The 15232-nt window shown below is 52.7% G+C and overlaps 1 protein-coding gene across 1 annotated transcript; it reads left to right on the top strand.

Annotated features, from left to right (window-relative positions):
* The first annotated feature begins 6497 nt into the window (after positions 1-6497).
* Positions 6498-14182, top strand: CCDC124 (coiled-coil domain containing 124). The gene is made up of 5 exons (XM_024560832.3): positions 6498-6651; positions 10627-10796; positions 12831-13020; positions 13502-13616; positions 13748-14182. The coding sequence occupies exons 2-5, from the start codon at positions 10638-10640 to the stop codon at positions 13953-13955; spliced, it is 672 nt and encodes a 223-aa protein (XP_024416600.1). The 5' UTR covers positions 6498-6651; positions 10627-10637; the 3' UTR covers positions 13956-14182.
* Positions 14183-15232: the final 1050 nt, after the last annotated feature.

Below are 15232 nucleotides of genomic sequence, written 5' to 3' on the forward strand. Positions count from 1 at the left end.
TTTAAAAGATTTTATTTATGTATTTTTAGAGACAGTGGGCAGGGGTGGGGAGAAAAACAGGGAGAGAAACATCTATGTGTGAGCGAAGTAATGACTGGCTGCCCCTCGCGCAATCCCCACCGGGGTACCAGGCTTACAACCCAGGCTTGCGCCCTGACCCACAACTGAACCTGCGACCTTTCACTTTGTGGGGCGACACTCAATCCACTGAGCCTCACCAGCCAGGGCTGAGGGTAAGTTTTGTCCTTATTCAAGCTCTGTTCTCTTTGCATTTCGACTCTCCAACTGTCTTTGGGTCTGCGCTTGGTTTTCAAAGGGCTTTGCCCTTTTGGGAAGTACTCTTTTAGCCTTTGGCCACAGTCCTTTGGAAAACACTGTTCTAGTGGAAGTATGTGGATTTTTTCTTTTGCTCTCTAGAGAAACCTCTGAGAAGAGGGATTCAGGTCATCGAAATGTCCCCTTCAGGGACCCTGTCCAGTTTTATGTTCAAAACCGGCCATCCCTCTTCATGTGCATTTCTCACTAAATGGACCGATTTAATCAAACGTAATGTAGAGCACCAGAGGCCATTGTAGGGAACTTTTAATCTCCCCAAACTTACTTTTCTGAAAACTGGATTGGACAGCCATGGCTCTAAATTAGCAAAACTAAATGGGACACCTATTGGATTGGTATCTTGAGGCTTCCAAACGTTTGCAACACTGCCGAGCAGGTGGCCGTCTAGAAAGCATTGTCGCATGGAGTTAGACCCTCCCGCCCTTCGGGTGCGGTTGTTGGGTCCTGGCTCTGCAGCAGAGTTTCAGCCTTTGGACAGACACCGGCCGGCTGCACTGTAGCCGCTCCCAGAAACAAACCACACATTGATGTTTCTCTCCCTCTCTTTCTCTCTCCTTTCCTCTCTGTAAAAATAAACAAATAAAATCTTAACAACAGCAACAAAAAGAAATCTAGACCTAGGAAATTACAGGTGTCCCTTCACCAGCTCCATGATGCCACAGACTTTTTCTTTTTGAGGCCACCATCTTTTGTCTGTTCTTTTTATCCCCAGGCTCATTGCCTTCTGATTGCAAAATGGCTGCCACACCTCCACGTATCACATCCACATTCACAGAAGAAAGAATAGGAAGCCACCAGCTGCATCTCCCTTTTATCAAGATGGAAAAGGCTTTCCTAGAAATGCCACAGCACCCTGGCTGGTGTGGCTCAGTGGACTGAATGCCAGCCTGGGAACCAAAAGGTCACTGATTCAATTCCCAGTCAGGGCACATTCCTGGGCTTGTAGGTCAGGTCCCCAGTAGAGGCAACCAATGGATGTTTCTCTCACACATCGATGTTTCTCTCCCTCTCTCTTTTCCCTCCCTTCCCCTCTCTCTATAAATACATAAAATCTAAAAAAGAAATCCCACAGCATACTGCAAATATAACCACCCCTACCTGCAAAGGAAATTAGGAAGTTGGGGGCTAGGAAACCATAGTCTTTTAAACCTAATCTTAGAAGTTCTGTCTCATCACTTCTGTACTAGTCATTAAAAGTGAGTTGATAGGTTCAGCCCAAGTTCAAGGGGAGGGAATTACACAAAGACATGAATACTGGGAGGCGCAGGATCACTGGGGATCTCCTGAAGGCTTCCCCTCACTGGTCCCAAAGCCCGGAGCCTCGCTAACTAAATCCCTGTGAGGAAAACGTGCCCAAATCCGGTTGGGGGTCTGTACTGGAGATCCAGTGGCTTTTTCCTTTTTGACTCATCACAGACTCTTCTACTTGATCTGCAGGGTTATACAGTGTAGCAGGAAGTGTTCACCATAGCACTGATGCCCCCACGCATGGCTGTTACTGGACTGGACCTGCTTGGGGAGGGTCTGCCTCAGGCCTGCCGGTGGTATGTGGGTCCTTGACTTCATGTAGGAAGGATCTCACAACAGGAGTCGAGGCGATTTTGAGAGTGTGTATTAAAGTTGGGGACAATGAAACAAAGGAAGGGCTTAGGGTGGAAGAAGTAACAGGAGAGAGCCTCCATGGCACTGCTTTGGCTCACTGAGTAACGAAAGTCACAGTGACAGAAGTGAACTCACTGGAAAGTCAGAAAAAAGGGACCTTGCAGACAGGTTCAGGGGGTTAGCCTGGGACAAGTTGCCACTGGCCACTGTTCCCTGGTTGCAGGTCTCGTGGGGTCCCTTAGACACAGAGGTCCCCAACCTTCTTGGCACCAGGGACCAGTTTCTTGGAAGACAATTTTTCCACAGACCAGGGTTGGGGGTGGGAGACGGGAGGCGGAGCTCAGGCGGTAATGTGAGCGGAGTCCACCCACAGGGAAGAGGCAGGTTGGCCACGCTGCCTTAGAGTTTAGGAAAAGGAGCAGAGATACAAGGTGCAAGTGTGCTCTAGGGAAAGCCTGCCTGGGCCCTTTGTCTTGAGGTTTTTTATCTTTGGCTATCGGAATCCAAGGGGCGGGTTTTAACAGAATATTCATTAGCTTTTCAGGTGTGTCTTTCAATATGTTGATTTGGGGTCAGGGGTTATTTCTGGTTATTTTTTTTTCTTGGGGTGGGGGCGAAGTTCAAGAAAATTTTTCTACCATGTAAAATATTTAACTGAAACAAAAATATTCCTTTTACATCCCCTTGTAGTTATCAATTACTTTTGAAGGATGAAACAGATGGGCCTTTGAAAATACAGTGAAGCCTTGACTGGTGGGGGTCAGTGGATTGAGTGCCAGTCTGCAAACCGAAAGGTCACCGGTTCAGTTCCCAGTCAAGGGCACATGCCTGGGTTGTGGGCCACGTCCTCAGTCGGGGGCATGCAAGAGGCAACCACACATTGACGTTTCTCTCTCTCTCTTTCTCCCTCCCTTCCCCTCTCTTTAAAGGTAAATAAATAAAATCTTTTTACAGAGAAAAAGAAAATAATAGCTCAGTGGATTGAACGTGGGCTGCGAACCAAAGGGTCGCCAGTTCGATTCCTAGTTAGGGTATTGCCTGGGTTGCGGGCCAGGTCCCCGGTGGGGGCGTGTGAGAGGCAACCACACATTAATGTTTCTCTCCCTCTTTCTCCTTCCTTTACCCTTGCTCTAAAAATAAATAAATAAAATATTAAAAAAAAAAAAGAAAAAGAAAATAAGAGTGAAGCCCTGGCTGGTGTGGCTCAGTGGATTGAGCACTGGCCTGAGAACTGAAAGGTCACCAGTCACCAGTTCAATTACCAGTGGGGGGCACATGCCTGGGTTGCAGGGCAGGTCCCCATTTGGGGGTGTGCGAGAGGCAATTGTTTCTCTCTGGCACAACGATGTTTCTCTCCCTCTCCTTGTCCCTCCCTTCCCTTCTCTCTAAAAATAAATAAATTAAGTATTTTTTTAAAAGAGTGAATTATCATGTTATTACCAGATAACTCTCATATCTGCCATATTAGTGGAGTAACTGGGAACCTAGTAGACTTGGAAACTTTGAGGTAGTCGCTTCACAGTAAAGGGTGTATCTCTGCGTGAAACTTCTTAGACAACTAAAACAAGAAGTCAAATGCTTGGTAGGCTTCCAGAACCATAAAGGTAACACATATCATATGTAACACTTCTCTGATCCATTGAGAGTCAAGAGAAAGCTAGCTTTGAATCAGCCAAGAAATCTTTCTGGATGACGTAGGATACAGTGTACACAGCTCTACTGTCTATCCATTATAACCCAATTGGTCTAGTGTCCCTTAAGTATCTATCGCAAAGATACATTTGGCTAACTCTATGGCAAAGCCCGTTGGAAGAGTCACAGTGATGTCCCCACGGACTGGGGATGGTGAGTTTTATTTTAAAAGAACGTTACTGAAGAGGCCAGTGTGCCCCAGGACAATCTGGAATATGTAAACCACTTGCTGCTAAGTGTCTTATGTTAGGGAATATAAAACCTTGTGTTTCATTAGCTGGCTGTAAATTGCTCTAATTGTCTGGCCTTGTTTAATTATTTTGTCTGTTTCCCTCATTTCACTTGTCAAGGAATTTTCCTAGCTTCTTACTATGCTGCCTCGTGACTATGAGGAAGCCAATACTGGGCAGTTAATTTTGATGGGTCTGTGCGACTCCCAGAGCAGAACCCGTCCTCGCGGGAAGCAGTAACGCAGAAAAGCACAGACTCAAATGGGAACACAGCATTGTTTACAGTAGCGGGAGTGAGCCAAACCCTGGTCCCTTAGAGAGATTTTCTGAATGGAGCTAAAGCAGGCGGGGGAGTCTTTAAGGGGAACATGTTGGTTATTATGGCAAGGAGAACCTCAATACTCGTTTCCACTTCTGATGGCATGGGCTTACTGAGAGGGTTGTAGTGACATCAGCAAAAAATCATTTGTTGACCTGAGATCCAGTTGATACAAGATGTTTGAGATTGAGAGAAAGGTACTAGTCAGAGGTCCTATAATAAGACATGTACTGTATTAGTTTTTACTATATTATCCTGTAACACAATCCCACAAACTGGGTTGCTTAAAACAACAGAGACTCAGTTTGATTTCCCTGTATGTGCGATTAAGGTGTCAGCAGGTTGGGTCATTCTGGTTGCTGGAAGAATCCAGCTGCAGGTTGGGAGGAAGGTCTCTGCCTCCTCCGCCATCCTCACAGCCAGCAGTGGTAGGCTTCTCATTTTCCTCATCTCTACCTCCTGAAGCTACAGAAAGCTCTCTGCTTTTTCTTTTCTTTCTTTCTTTCTTTTTTTTAAAGATTTTATTTATTTTTAGACAGAGGGGAAGGAGAAACATCAATGTGTGGTTGTCTCCTGCTCGCCCCCCAACCCCAACTTTTGCACATGCTGTTCCCTCTGCCCAGACCATCCTTATCTCCCTTTCTTCACCTCACTCTTCTCCTCCAAGAAGCCCTCTTTGATTACCCAGCTTACTAGCTTCCTTAACCCACTCTCAACATGGGCCACATCATCTGGTCGTGGGTAGGACCACAATTTTTTACTCGACTTCCTGTGAGCCCCAGGAGACCATGGATCCTGTCTCATCGGCCACTGTGCTTCCAGCACAGGTGTACAGCAGACCCTCAGTGCTTACTGGAGAATGTGAGCAACTAAGAGCTGTAGAGTGTCAGACCAACAGAAGTCAAGAGTCCTCAGGACTGGGTGCTGTACCCATAGCAGTGGTGCCTGGGAGGAGGCCAAAGGCACCTCGCAGGAGACTTAGCGTGTTCCAGAATCATTCCCTTGACCTACGGCCCTCAGTTATGTCAGTATTACTAACAGGCTCCCTGCCCCCAGGAAAGAGGGACAAGCCTTTTTAATTTTTCTACTTTATTTACTTTTTAAACCTGGCTCTTGTCCAGTGGCAAGTTAACTAGGTATTGCCTTTGGCACCTCCACACCTCCTCCCACCCCTGATAGTGAACGACAATAAATGGTTAAACTAAGCCCCTTCTTCTCCGTGACAAACACCATTCCAGGCGCACAGGCTCCATCCTGCAGACGTCACAGCCACGGGAAAGACAGAAAACAAACATGTCACCAAGTGGATAAAGCAAGTTGATGTTGTGATGGAAATCAAAAAGCGGGCTGGGGATGGACCACCAACTCCTCAGGGGGTTAGGAAGGTCTTTCTCAGGAAGGGATATGTGGGGCAAGGCCTGTAGGAAACGAAGAATCTGGCCAGGGGAAATGTTAGGGGGTGGGCAGAGGGAACAGCACAGGTGAATTCTCTGAGGTAGGGCAATGCCTGGCAGGCTGGTGTGGCTGGAGCTAAAGGAAAACGGGGAAGAGGAAGGAGAAAAGGTAGGGAGGTGGGAGGAGCAGGACAGTGGGTACCCATGTGAGGCTTTAGAGCAGGGGAGATCCACGGTCTGGCTTAGGTCCCAGCAGTGTCACTGGGAATCGGACTGTGTGGCAAAGTCAGACTCTCGCGTACTGCCCCGCAGGTTCACACCCTGCTTCTCCCCACAGCCAGGCGCAGCGTTGCCAACCTTCCTCAGACCCCTAGGATAAAGGACCCCCAAACCTGTTTAATAAAATAATAAAATAAATATTACAAGGAGGTAGGGGAGGACAGAAATCCAGGAGGAGAGGGCCCGCGAAGAATTTGAGCTACTCGCAGTTACATTTTAGCCAAATTCAATTCCTGGCCTCTCTGAGCCTCAGTTTCCCCAGCTGGACGGCGAGGTGTTCATTTTTCTGCTCCTTCCCTCCCCAGCTTCGCAAACGGGAGGCAGAGAATGTGGGCCAGTAGAACGCTGAAAAAGGGCAAACTGATGGCGACAGGCTCAACAGGATTCCTCTGGGAGTCCTTGATCCACTGGCTGCGCGTGAACCGTGGGCTCTGGCGCGCCCTGGCGGCCGAGCAACTCCCAGCGGACGCCGACGGACCAAGTGTGAAGCTCTGGCTGCCATCTCTTCTCCAGGCAGTGGCCATATTGGTAAAGGCAAGGTTCTAGATTGTCTCTACCCGCCCCTCTTGGCTCGCAAATATCTAAAGTGAATACCGAGGATGACATTTAATAAGATATACGCTTCCTGAAGAAAAGAAGTAAATGGATGATGACCTTGACTTGGGGAGACGGGACAGCATTTCCTTCACCGAGATGGCTACAGCGCGGGGACGTAATCAGCGCGCGCTGCCGGGAGCTCAGCCCACCAGCCCGGCGGTGACGTGAAGAAGACGCGACCGGCAGGCGCTGGGGGAAGGAGGTAGGAGCGGCCGCGGCGCGGGCGGAGCCGGGGTTCGGGGGGCGGGGTGCGGGTGGGCCCGCGGGCAGCTCGGCCGGGGACCTTCACTCGGGAGGGCTGGAGGTGGAATGCTCGGAGACGGGGGTACTTCCGGCGCACAGTCTCGACGGCCCCCGCGGGGGCTGTGCCCATTTCCTAGAGCGCGCGACTGAGACCCCGAGGGAAAGCGCCCTGTTCGAGGGCACCCAGCTCTGGCATTGCCCCTGAGCGGCCTCCAGGCTTGGGGATGACAGAGCTTCCACGGACGCCCCCAGTTTCTTGCAGCGGGATCAAGGCTGGGAAGAGGGACGATGGGCGGGGGGTGCCCAGAAGGGAGAGCGGGAGGGCTTCTTGGAGGAGGAGGCGTTGAGCTTTGTCTATTCACTCTTACTTTCGCATCCAAGCAACCATGTGGGTCTTGATTCCTACCTAAGTGTACCCCTTGTCCATCCAGAGCCACTCCCCAGACACTGCTTGAGCTCCCTGCTTCTGTCTCACTCCCACCCCCGAGTTCACTTTTTCACCAACCCCAGAGGGTTCACACCCGCAGATCTGCCCCTCCAGGCTCTTAACACCCTCTGCACCCTCCCCATCACCCTAAGTACAAATCCCTTTTCCCAGCCTGCCTCCCCCACACTCTTGAAAGGCTTAGGTTTTCCCTCTCCTTTAGGCGGTTTTTTAGATGTTTCTTTCATAAGGGAAGTCCTTTGACCTGGCCCCCGTCCCCACCCCCCCACCCCCGCTGGGTCATAAGACCCCTCCAAGCTTCCCCAGCACCCTGCAGCTTCCTATCACAGCTCTGATCTAGAGTTGTCACTCATTAATTATTCTAGACAGTCTGGGAGTCCCATGTGGGCAGGAAGCCCATGGGCCCCACCTCCTTCTCCAGTGTCCCACTTGTATTAGGTGCTTGGTACATGTTTACAGAATGACGAAGTGAGTGACTCTTTGCTAGAGAAGAGAAGCTGTCTGTCTTAGTCTGCTCCGGCTGTGGTGACAAAATACCACAGACTGGGCAACTTCGACAACAGATATTTGCTCACAGTTCTGGAGACGGGAAGTCCAAGATCAAGGTGCCAGTCAGTTCCGTTCCTGGTGCAGGCTCTTCCTGACTTGCAGATGGCCACCTTCTCACTGTGCCCTCACATGGTGGAGAGAGCAAGCTCTGGTGTCTTTTGCTCTTATAGGGGCACCGGCCCTATTAGATTAGGGCCCCACTCTATGACCTTATTTAATCTTCTATTTTTATGATTATTTATTTATTTATTTATTTTTAGAGAGAGGGGAAGGGAAGGAGAAAGAGAGGGAGAGAAACATCGATGTGTAGTTGCCTCTAGGGCATCTCCAACAGGGGATGTGGCCAGCAACCCAAGCATGTGCCCTGACTGGGAATCAAACCGGCAGCCCTTTTGTTTGCCAGCTGGCGCTCTATCCGCTGAGCCACACCAGCCAGGGCATGACTTCATTTAATCTTTATTACCTCCTCAATGGTCCTGTCTCCAAATACAGTCACACTGAGGGTTAGGGCTTCAATGTTGGAATTTTGGAGGGACACAAACATTCAGTCCTTGGTTCTCAGCCTGAAGAGGGGGTCAAAAAAGCCTTGTCAGGCCTTGGGTTAGAGATGGGGATTGTGGACAGGGGGGCATGGGAGGAGGAGACGCTGGGACAGAATCCCTGGGCGTGGGCAGGGTTTCTACCAGAGGAGAGGATGGGGGAGGGTGTATCAGATGAGGGCATAGCAAGAGCAGAGGCTCAGAAGCTGGAGGAGGAGGTGAGTGGAAAGAACAGTGAGAAGCTGAGTTTGGACACAACAGCATGAAGTAAATACTGGGAGAACCCTGGAAATCAACATCTGTTCATTCATTTGTTCAAAACATTTATTGAGAGAAAAAAGAAAAAAAAAACATTTATTGAGCAAGTGAATGAGGGCACTGAGGCACAGCAGTGACCACGACTGTCCCAGTACTCCCGCTATGAGCCCCCAGCCTAGTGAGGAGGAGGGACATTTGCCAGTCCTATAAATGAACATAAAATAACCTAGACAAGGGCCTCCAGTTTGTGGTCTGAGTCAGGGGTATCTCAGGGAAGGGTTCTTGGAGGCAGCAACACCTGAGTTGGGTCCTGAAATTTAAATAGGAGTTAACTGGGTAAAAGGAGGAGCAACGAGCAGCCAGGTGGAGAGCACAGCAAGTGCAAAGGCCCTGAGGCAGGAACCTGCTTGGTCTGTGTGAAAAGGCAAGGAGGCTGGCGTGGCCGTTGCTGAATGAATGAGGGGGAAATGGAGGGGAGTAGGGGATGAGGAATATTTTCATCTGTAACTTGGACAGTGACCCCCACTTCTTGGTGCTCTCCTAGGGAATCTGGGAGGGGCTTCTGTTGTGGATGCTTGGTAATGAATGCTGGGTTTAGTGTGGGGAGGGGCTAAAATCATCCCATCTCAAATAAGGAACCTGGCTTGAAGGGAGCACATGAGCTGCGGTTACAAGACTCAATCCCAAGTCTCCTGGGTCCACTGATCCCCAGGCTGTCCCGTTCTTCCTAATGGGTTTGCTTCCCAGTCTCAGCCTGGAGGGACCACTCTTCTGTTTCAAGGGAGGGGTCCCAGTAGCCTCAGAGTCCTGATCTGCATTGATGTTCCTTGAGGGGTCAGCCAGGACGCTGGTGTGGAGCAGTGGTTAAGAACACCTGGTTGGGACCAAGGGGCTGGGCTTGGGCTGGAACCTGGGCCCCTCTACTAACCCCTGCTGTGTGGCCCTGAGCCTGTCACTTAACCTCTCAAAGCTTCATATTTTTCGTCTGTAAATGGGGATCTGGCCAGGTACTTCAGCTTCCCCACTTTAGAATGGGGATAAGGACAGACCCCACATTTATGGTATGGGGTGTTCACTGACTTGGTCCATATAAAGTGCTTACTGGAGGGCCGGCACAGGGAAGGTGGCACCTGCCATCCAGGCGTGCTGTTATTTCCCTAGTGCCCAGCACGGGACCTGCACAGACCAGGTGCCCACTGGACGGCAGCTTCACGATTGTTACAGCGTCTTCCAGCCGTGTGAGCCCCGGCTGGGTCGTTGATTGTAGTTCATGGCAGCTTCTTACCCAGGGTGTGGGGGACTCAGCCTCAGGGTGTGAGGCCCAGAAACTGAGGCCTCAAAGGTGAAAGAGTGGGAGGGGCCACATACAGACTGGCCTGCAGGGGTCCACGGTGGCATGACTCGTAAGAGCTAAAAAGTGGATGTCCATCAGTGGGAAGATAAATAAAATGTGGTCCATCCACACAACGGAATATTACTCAGCCATAAAAAGGCACGAGGCACTAGAACATGATACGGTGTGGATGGACCTCAAACATATCGTCCAGACACAAAGGCCACATGTGTGATTGCATCTATATGACATGTCCAGAACGGCCAGGTCCACAGAGACAGCAAGCAGTTTTGGTTGCCAAGGGCTGGGGAAGGGGGATTTGGGGTGCTAGAAATGTTCTGAAACTAGAGGTGATGGTTGCACAACACTGAATGCGTGAAGTGCCACTGAGTTGTACATTTTCAGTGGTTCATTCAGTGTTATATGCATTTCACCTCAGTACATTTTCAAAAAGAAATCACAAAGTCTGAGCCCTTGTTTTTTCTCTTTTTAAGATTTTATTTATCTTTAGAGATGGGAAGGGAGGGAGAGAAACACTGATGTGTGAGAGATACAATTGGTTGCCTCTTGTACACCCCAGTCTGCGGACCTGTCCCACAACCCAGGCATGTGGCCTGACCGGGAATCTAGCCGGCCACCCCTTGGTTCCCAGGCTGGCACTCAAGATTGAGCCACACCAGTCAGGGCTGAGTCCTTGTTTTATTGACAAGACCACTGAGGCCCCAAGGAAGTCCTGGATGCCCAGGAGTAAGTCTGGGGGTCTCGGGGATGGATGTCTCCCACTCATTGGTCCACATCTTCCTCCCACAGCCTGCTGAGGGATGCCCAAGAAGTTCCAGGGCGAGAACACCAAGTCGGCAGCAGCCCGGGCACGGAGGGCTGAGGCCAAGGCAGCGGCTGATGCCCGGAAGCACAAGGAGCTGGAGGATGCCTACTGGAAGGACGAGGACAAACACGTCATGAGGAAGGAGCAGCGCAAGGTGGGGGACCCTGGGCCGCTGTGCCTGTGACAGAGGCAGGCAGTAACAGTAGAAGGTGGCTGGAGGCCTTGGGGCTCTGGCCTGAGGGGCAAGGCGGCACTAGACCTGGAGCAAGGGCAGGGATGGGGGCAGTGACGGTGGCTCATACAAAGGCCCTGGGGTGGCCAAGACTTGGCACGTTTGGGGAACAGCAAGGCAGATACTACCCTCCATGGGCTTGTTCCTTTCCTTCATGTGACGCCAGGGTCAGGTTACACTGGCAGTTCTCACCTGGGGGTGATTCTGCACCCGGGGACATTCGGCAACGTCCGGACACATTTTTGGCTGTCACAACTGGTTGGTAGAGGGTATTGCTGGCGTCTGGTGGGTCAAGGTCAGACATGCTGCTCATCATCCCACAGTGCGCAGGATGAGCCCCCAGCAAAGAATGAGCCAGCTCAGACATCAGCAGTAGCAAGGCTAGGAAGTGCTGGGATAAGTGTCCGTTTCTGACCTGCTAACCTGGGACCTGCAGGATCTCCCAGGAATTTATAAAACAGTGGGTGCTCAATTGGTGTCGGGGAATGTTTGAGGGCTGGTGCTGACATGTTCTGCCCAGTAGGTGGTGCCAGAGACATGTAGCAAAGGCTCCAGGTTCCTGAGCTGGTCAGACCTGCCCGAGCCCTGGGGGATGCGCTGGTGACTCAGGGCCAAGAATGGGGTTTCCTCTATTGGAAAACTACAAACGCTGTGGAAAATAGCGGTGGACGTGGGCATCCCTGCATGCCCAGATCATGGTTGCCCGGGCCCTTGTGAAAGCTTTCCCATCGTCTTTCTGTGCAGGACTGGACCCTGCCTGGACAATGTCAGTGGACATTGAATGTCACTGGTTTGCTCCCCGTCACCCTTGCCACACTGCATTGTGTTCGTGGAGGTCTTTGAACTTCCTCTTCGATTGTCAACATTTTGACAATATAGGAAACTTGAAAAGCCAGGGGCCTGTTGATAGTTCAGGCCCCAAGAATCTGCCCCAGACCTTCGTTTTGGGCCTTGGGGTCATCCCCATCCTCCAGATGAGGAAACTGAGGCTCAGACCACAGTGGCCCTGCCTGAGGTGCCTGAGCACAGAAGTGGGAACCCAAAGCTATCCTGGAATACCCTTGACCTTTAAACCTGCCCCCACACACTCTTGGGCCGTGCAGGCAGGATGGAGGCTCAGTAGGTGTCCTCAGGCACATGGGCCCCTCTCCTGGGAAAGCCATAGGAGTGTCGTGGGGCACTGCAGGCGGGGACAATCCCGGAGGCGTGGGAGGCAGGCGGGAGAGTTGCAGGCACTGGGTAGGCCAGCAGGGGTGCGAGCAGTGCAGAGCCCAGCCAACAGCCCCACAACACTACAAGTGAAGGAGAGCCTCGCTCTGTACCCCGGAGTGGTGGAGGGACAGTAGCCAAGGACAAGTTCTGTAGGCCTGATGTCCCTTCATCCCACTGGCATCTGGGCTTCCGTGGGGAATCAAGGTGGGGTGAGTCCCAGCCCATGATGCTGGGCTGGGGACAGTGTGTCCTCTAAGGTCATCTGACCCAAAAGGGCAGAACTCCTGCCCTAGCTGGCAAATGGATCCAGACCCTCTGTGGCTCCTGTCACCTTTGGAATCCAATAGAAACTGCTCCCCATGCCCTTGAGGCTACTGAGCTGTTTCCCTGCCCCTTCTCCCTCCATGCTTCCTGTCCCCACTTCAGTCCCATTGGTCCCTGTGTTTCCCACTTCCTGCCCCAGAGCCTATACACCTGCCATTTCCACCACTCTCCTGTCCCCCAGCTCTCCTCCTCTGGCCCGGGCATCACTTTTTCTTTCCAGAGCCACCCACCCGCTGGTGTTGGCCAAGGTTCCCCATCGTTCCCATCATCGTGTGGGTTGGCCCCTCTTGCTCCTGGCAGTGTCCTCTGCTCCCAGCATGGATCTGGCACTCAGCAGGGCCTCAGTCCACCTTGGTTGAGATGAAAACCTGGACCCCATGGCGGTAGGGTGGGCCACCCCTGACCGACCCATCCCCCCAGGAGGAGAAGGAGAAGCGGCGCCTGGAGCAGCTGGAGCGCAAAAAGGAGACCCAGCGCCTGCTGGAGGAGGAGGACTCGAAGCTCAAGGGCGGCAAGGCCCCCCGGGTGGCCGTGCCCAGCAAAGTCACCCGCGCCCAGATTGAGGAGACGCTCCGCCGAGACCAGCAGCACAAGGAAGCCCCAGAGCCAGGTGGGGAATTGCCCCTTTGAGCCCCCCTCTTACCCACTAAAGAACAGGTGGAGGACCGCATCTGGTCTGAGTCTAGACCCCCTTTTCATCCCCAGAGATGCTGCCTGGGCTCTGCCTGGTGAAGGGTGGGTGGGCGGCAGCCTAGCACAGTCAGCAGAGGCACACACTGGTATACTTGGCTCTGCACCTGATTTCAGTTTGTGCCTCCCCCGCCTCCCTCCTCCCCTGGAATGCCTGGGTGGTACCCGAGGCTAAGGAGACAGCAGCCCCAATGTGAGTCTTCCCCGCGTGCCCAGCTGCAGGGAGTTTAGGAGGGCAGTGAGCTGGGCGCCGAGAGGGTAGGACCACCCTGTAGGTCAGTCCTGTGAGGGCTTCCCAGCTCAAGTCGCATTTTATGCCATCATTCTCCTCTCGCTTCTTCCTCCACTGTGTCTGTGTATCTGTGTATGTCTCTGTCACCCGACTGGTTACCCATCCCCAGCCGAGAAAGCCAAGAGCCACCTAGAGGTGCCGCTGGAGGAAAACGTGAACCGCCGCATACTGGAGGAGGGCAGCGTGGAGGCGCGCACCATTGAGGACGCCATCGCGGTGCTCAGGTAATGGGATGGGGTCTGAACCTTGGGGGCGGTGCTTGGACTTCAGGGTGGGGCTTGAGCCTCTGGGACCAGACCTGAGCTTCAGGGGGCGGGGCCATGCCCCAGACCCCCTGAAGTCCCGTGTCCTGCAGTGTGGGGGAGGAGGCTGCAGACAGGCATCCAGAGCGTCGCATGCGGGCTGCCTTCACCGCCTTTGAGGAGGAGAACCTGCCTCGGCTCAAGCAAGAGAACCCCAATATGCGGCTGTCGCAGCTGAAGCAGCTGCTCAAGAAGGAGTGGCTGCGCTCACCAGACAACCCCATGAACCAGCGGACCGTGCCCTTCAACAACCCCAAGTGAGCCCCGAACTGGGGGAACCGCCTCACCGGTGGTCAGGGTCGTGAGCCTGCATTCCCTCTCACCTGATCAGCTCCCAGGGTTACAGAGGGGTCCAAGACAGCACATGTCCTGGAGGCTAATTGGCATCATCAGCCATGCCTCCCACCAACGGTCCCTGCTCTGAGTGACACCTCCTTCCAGTGTGCATCCCCTGGCTGAGTGCCCAATAAAGGTGGTCGTGAGGCAGAGTGTGCACTTGTAGTCTCCAGGGGCAGATGGGTGGATGGTGGAGTGAGAGGGGATATGTGGGCCATAGCCAGAGATGACAAGAGCTCCCAGCAGGGCCCTGTTGCAGCAAGCCACCGGAGAGCTGTGCTTGGCTCCTGGGATGCCACCTCCTGACTGGGCCACTTGTCCAGTAAGGAACCTGTACCACCATTCCTGAGCCTTGATGGGCTCCTGCAAAGGTGCGGCACCGGCTCCAGATCACTTCAGGGGAATGAACCAGGGGAGAGTGGATGCGGGTTGTTGGTGTCCTGAGATCCTGGTTCAGAGTCAGTGGCCGGGTTACATGCTATGCTTGGGGTCAAGAAAACGTGGCTACTTTGCTCTTGTTCCAGCACAGGGGCATCTGAGTGGGGTCTGGGCAGGCTTCTCAGCGGAGGATTTCTTCAGAGTGGGCCTTAGTAGGAGATGAGTCAGTTTCCATCACAGGCCAAGTTCTGGAGTCTGGAGCAGGCAGGTGGATCCTGGTAGCAATGAGCTACCAATCCCTTGGGAGGCCACGGGGCTGGAAGGAGCTGGGTGAGATCTGAACCTGGTTCTTGCTTCCAAGTGCTTATTCACTCTTTGGGGATCCGCAGAGAAGGAGGGCAGCTGGGAGATGGGCCCACATGTATGGAGCAGGTTCTTGGCTGCCCCTGAGGCCTCCCACCCACTCCTCCCACTTTTTTTTTTAATCCTTACCCAAGGATATATTATTGATTTTAGGAGAGAGGAAGAGGGGAGGGGAGAGAGAAACATCGATTGGTTGCATCCGTATGCACACACCCTGACTGGGATCAAACAGGCAACCTTTTTGGTATATAGGACGACACTCCACACTCCAACCAACTGGGCCACCCAGCCAGCCCCAGCCCTCATCTCCACCCTCCTCTCAGCGCCAGCCCCTCCTGCCTTTTTGTTCTCAGCTTCTCCAACCTTGAAGACTCGTTCCCCCTCAGGGCTTGTGCCTTGTTAGTAGCCTAGGGAGAAGGCTATCCTCTCAAGTCTCAGATGCGGATCCTCACAGACATTCC

The sequence above is a fragment of the Desmodus rotundus genome, chromosome 9 (assembly GCF_022682495.2).
Source record: "Desmodus rotundus isolate HL8 chromosome 9, HLdesRot8A.1, whole genome shotgun sequence".
Taxonomy (NCBI): domain Eukaryota; kingdom Metazoa; phylum Chordata; class Mammalia; order Chiroptera; family Phyllostomidae; genus Desmodus; species Desmodus rotundus.

Bases quoted from the DNA above. Each gene is read 5' to 3' on its own strand.
- CCDC124 (XM_024560832.3), top strand. From the start codon at position 10,638: ATGCCCAAGAAGTTCCAGGGCGAGAACACCAAGTCGGCAGCAGCCCGG. The intron at 13,021-13,501 runs GTGGGGAATTGC...ACCCATCCCCAG, and splicing joins CAAGGAAGCCCCAGAGCCAG to CCGAGAAAGCCAAGAGCCAC. The intron at 13,617-13,747 runs GTAATGGGATGG...CGTGTCCTGCAG, and splicing joins GACGCCATCGCGGTGCTCAG to TGTGGGGGAGGAGGCTGCAG.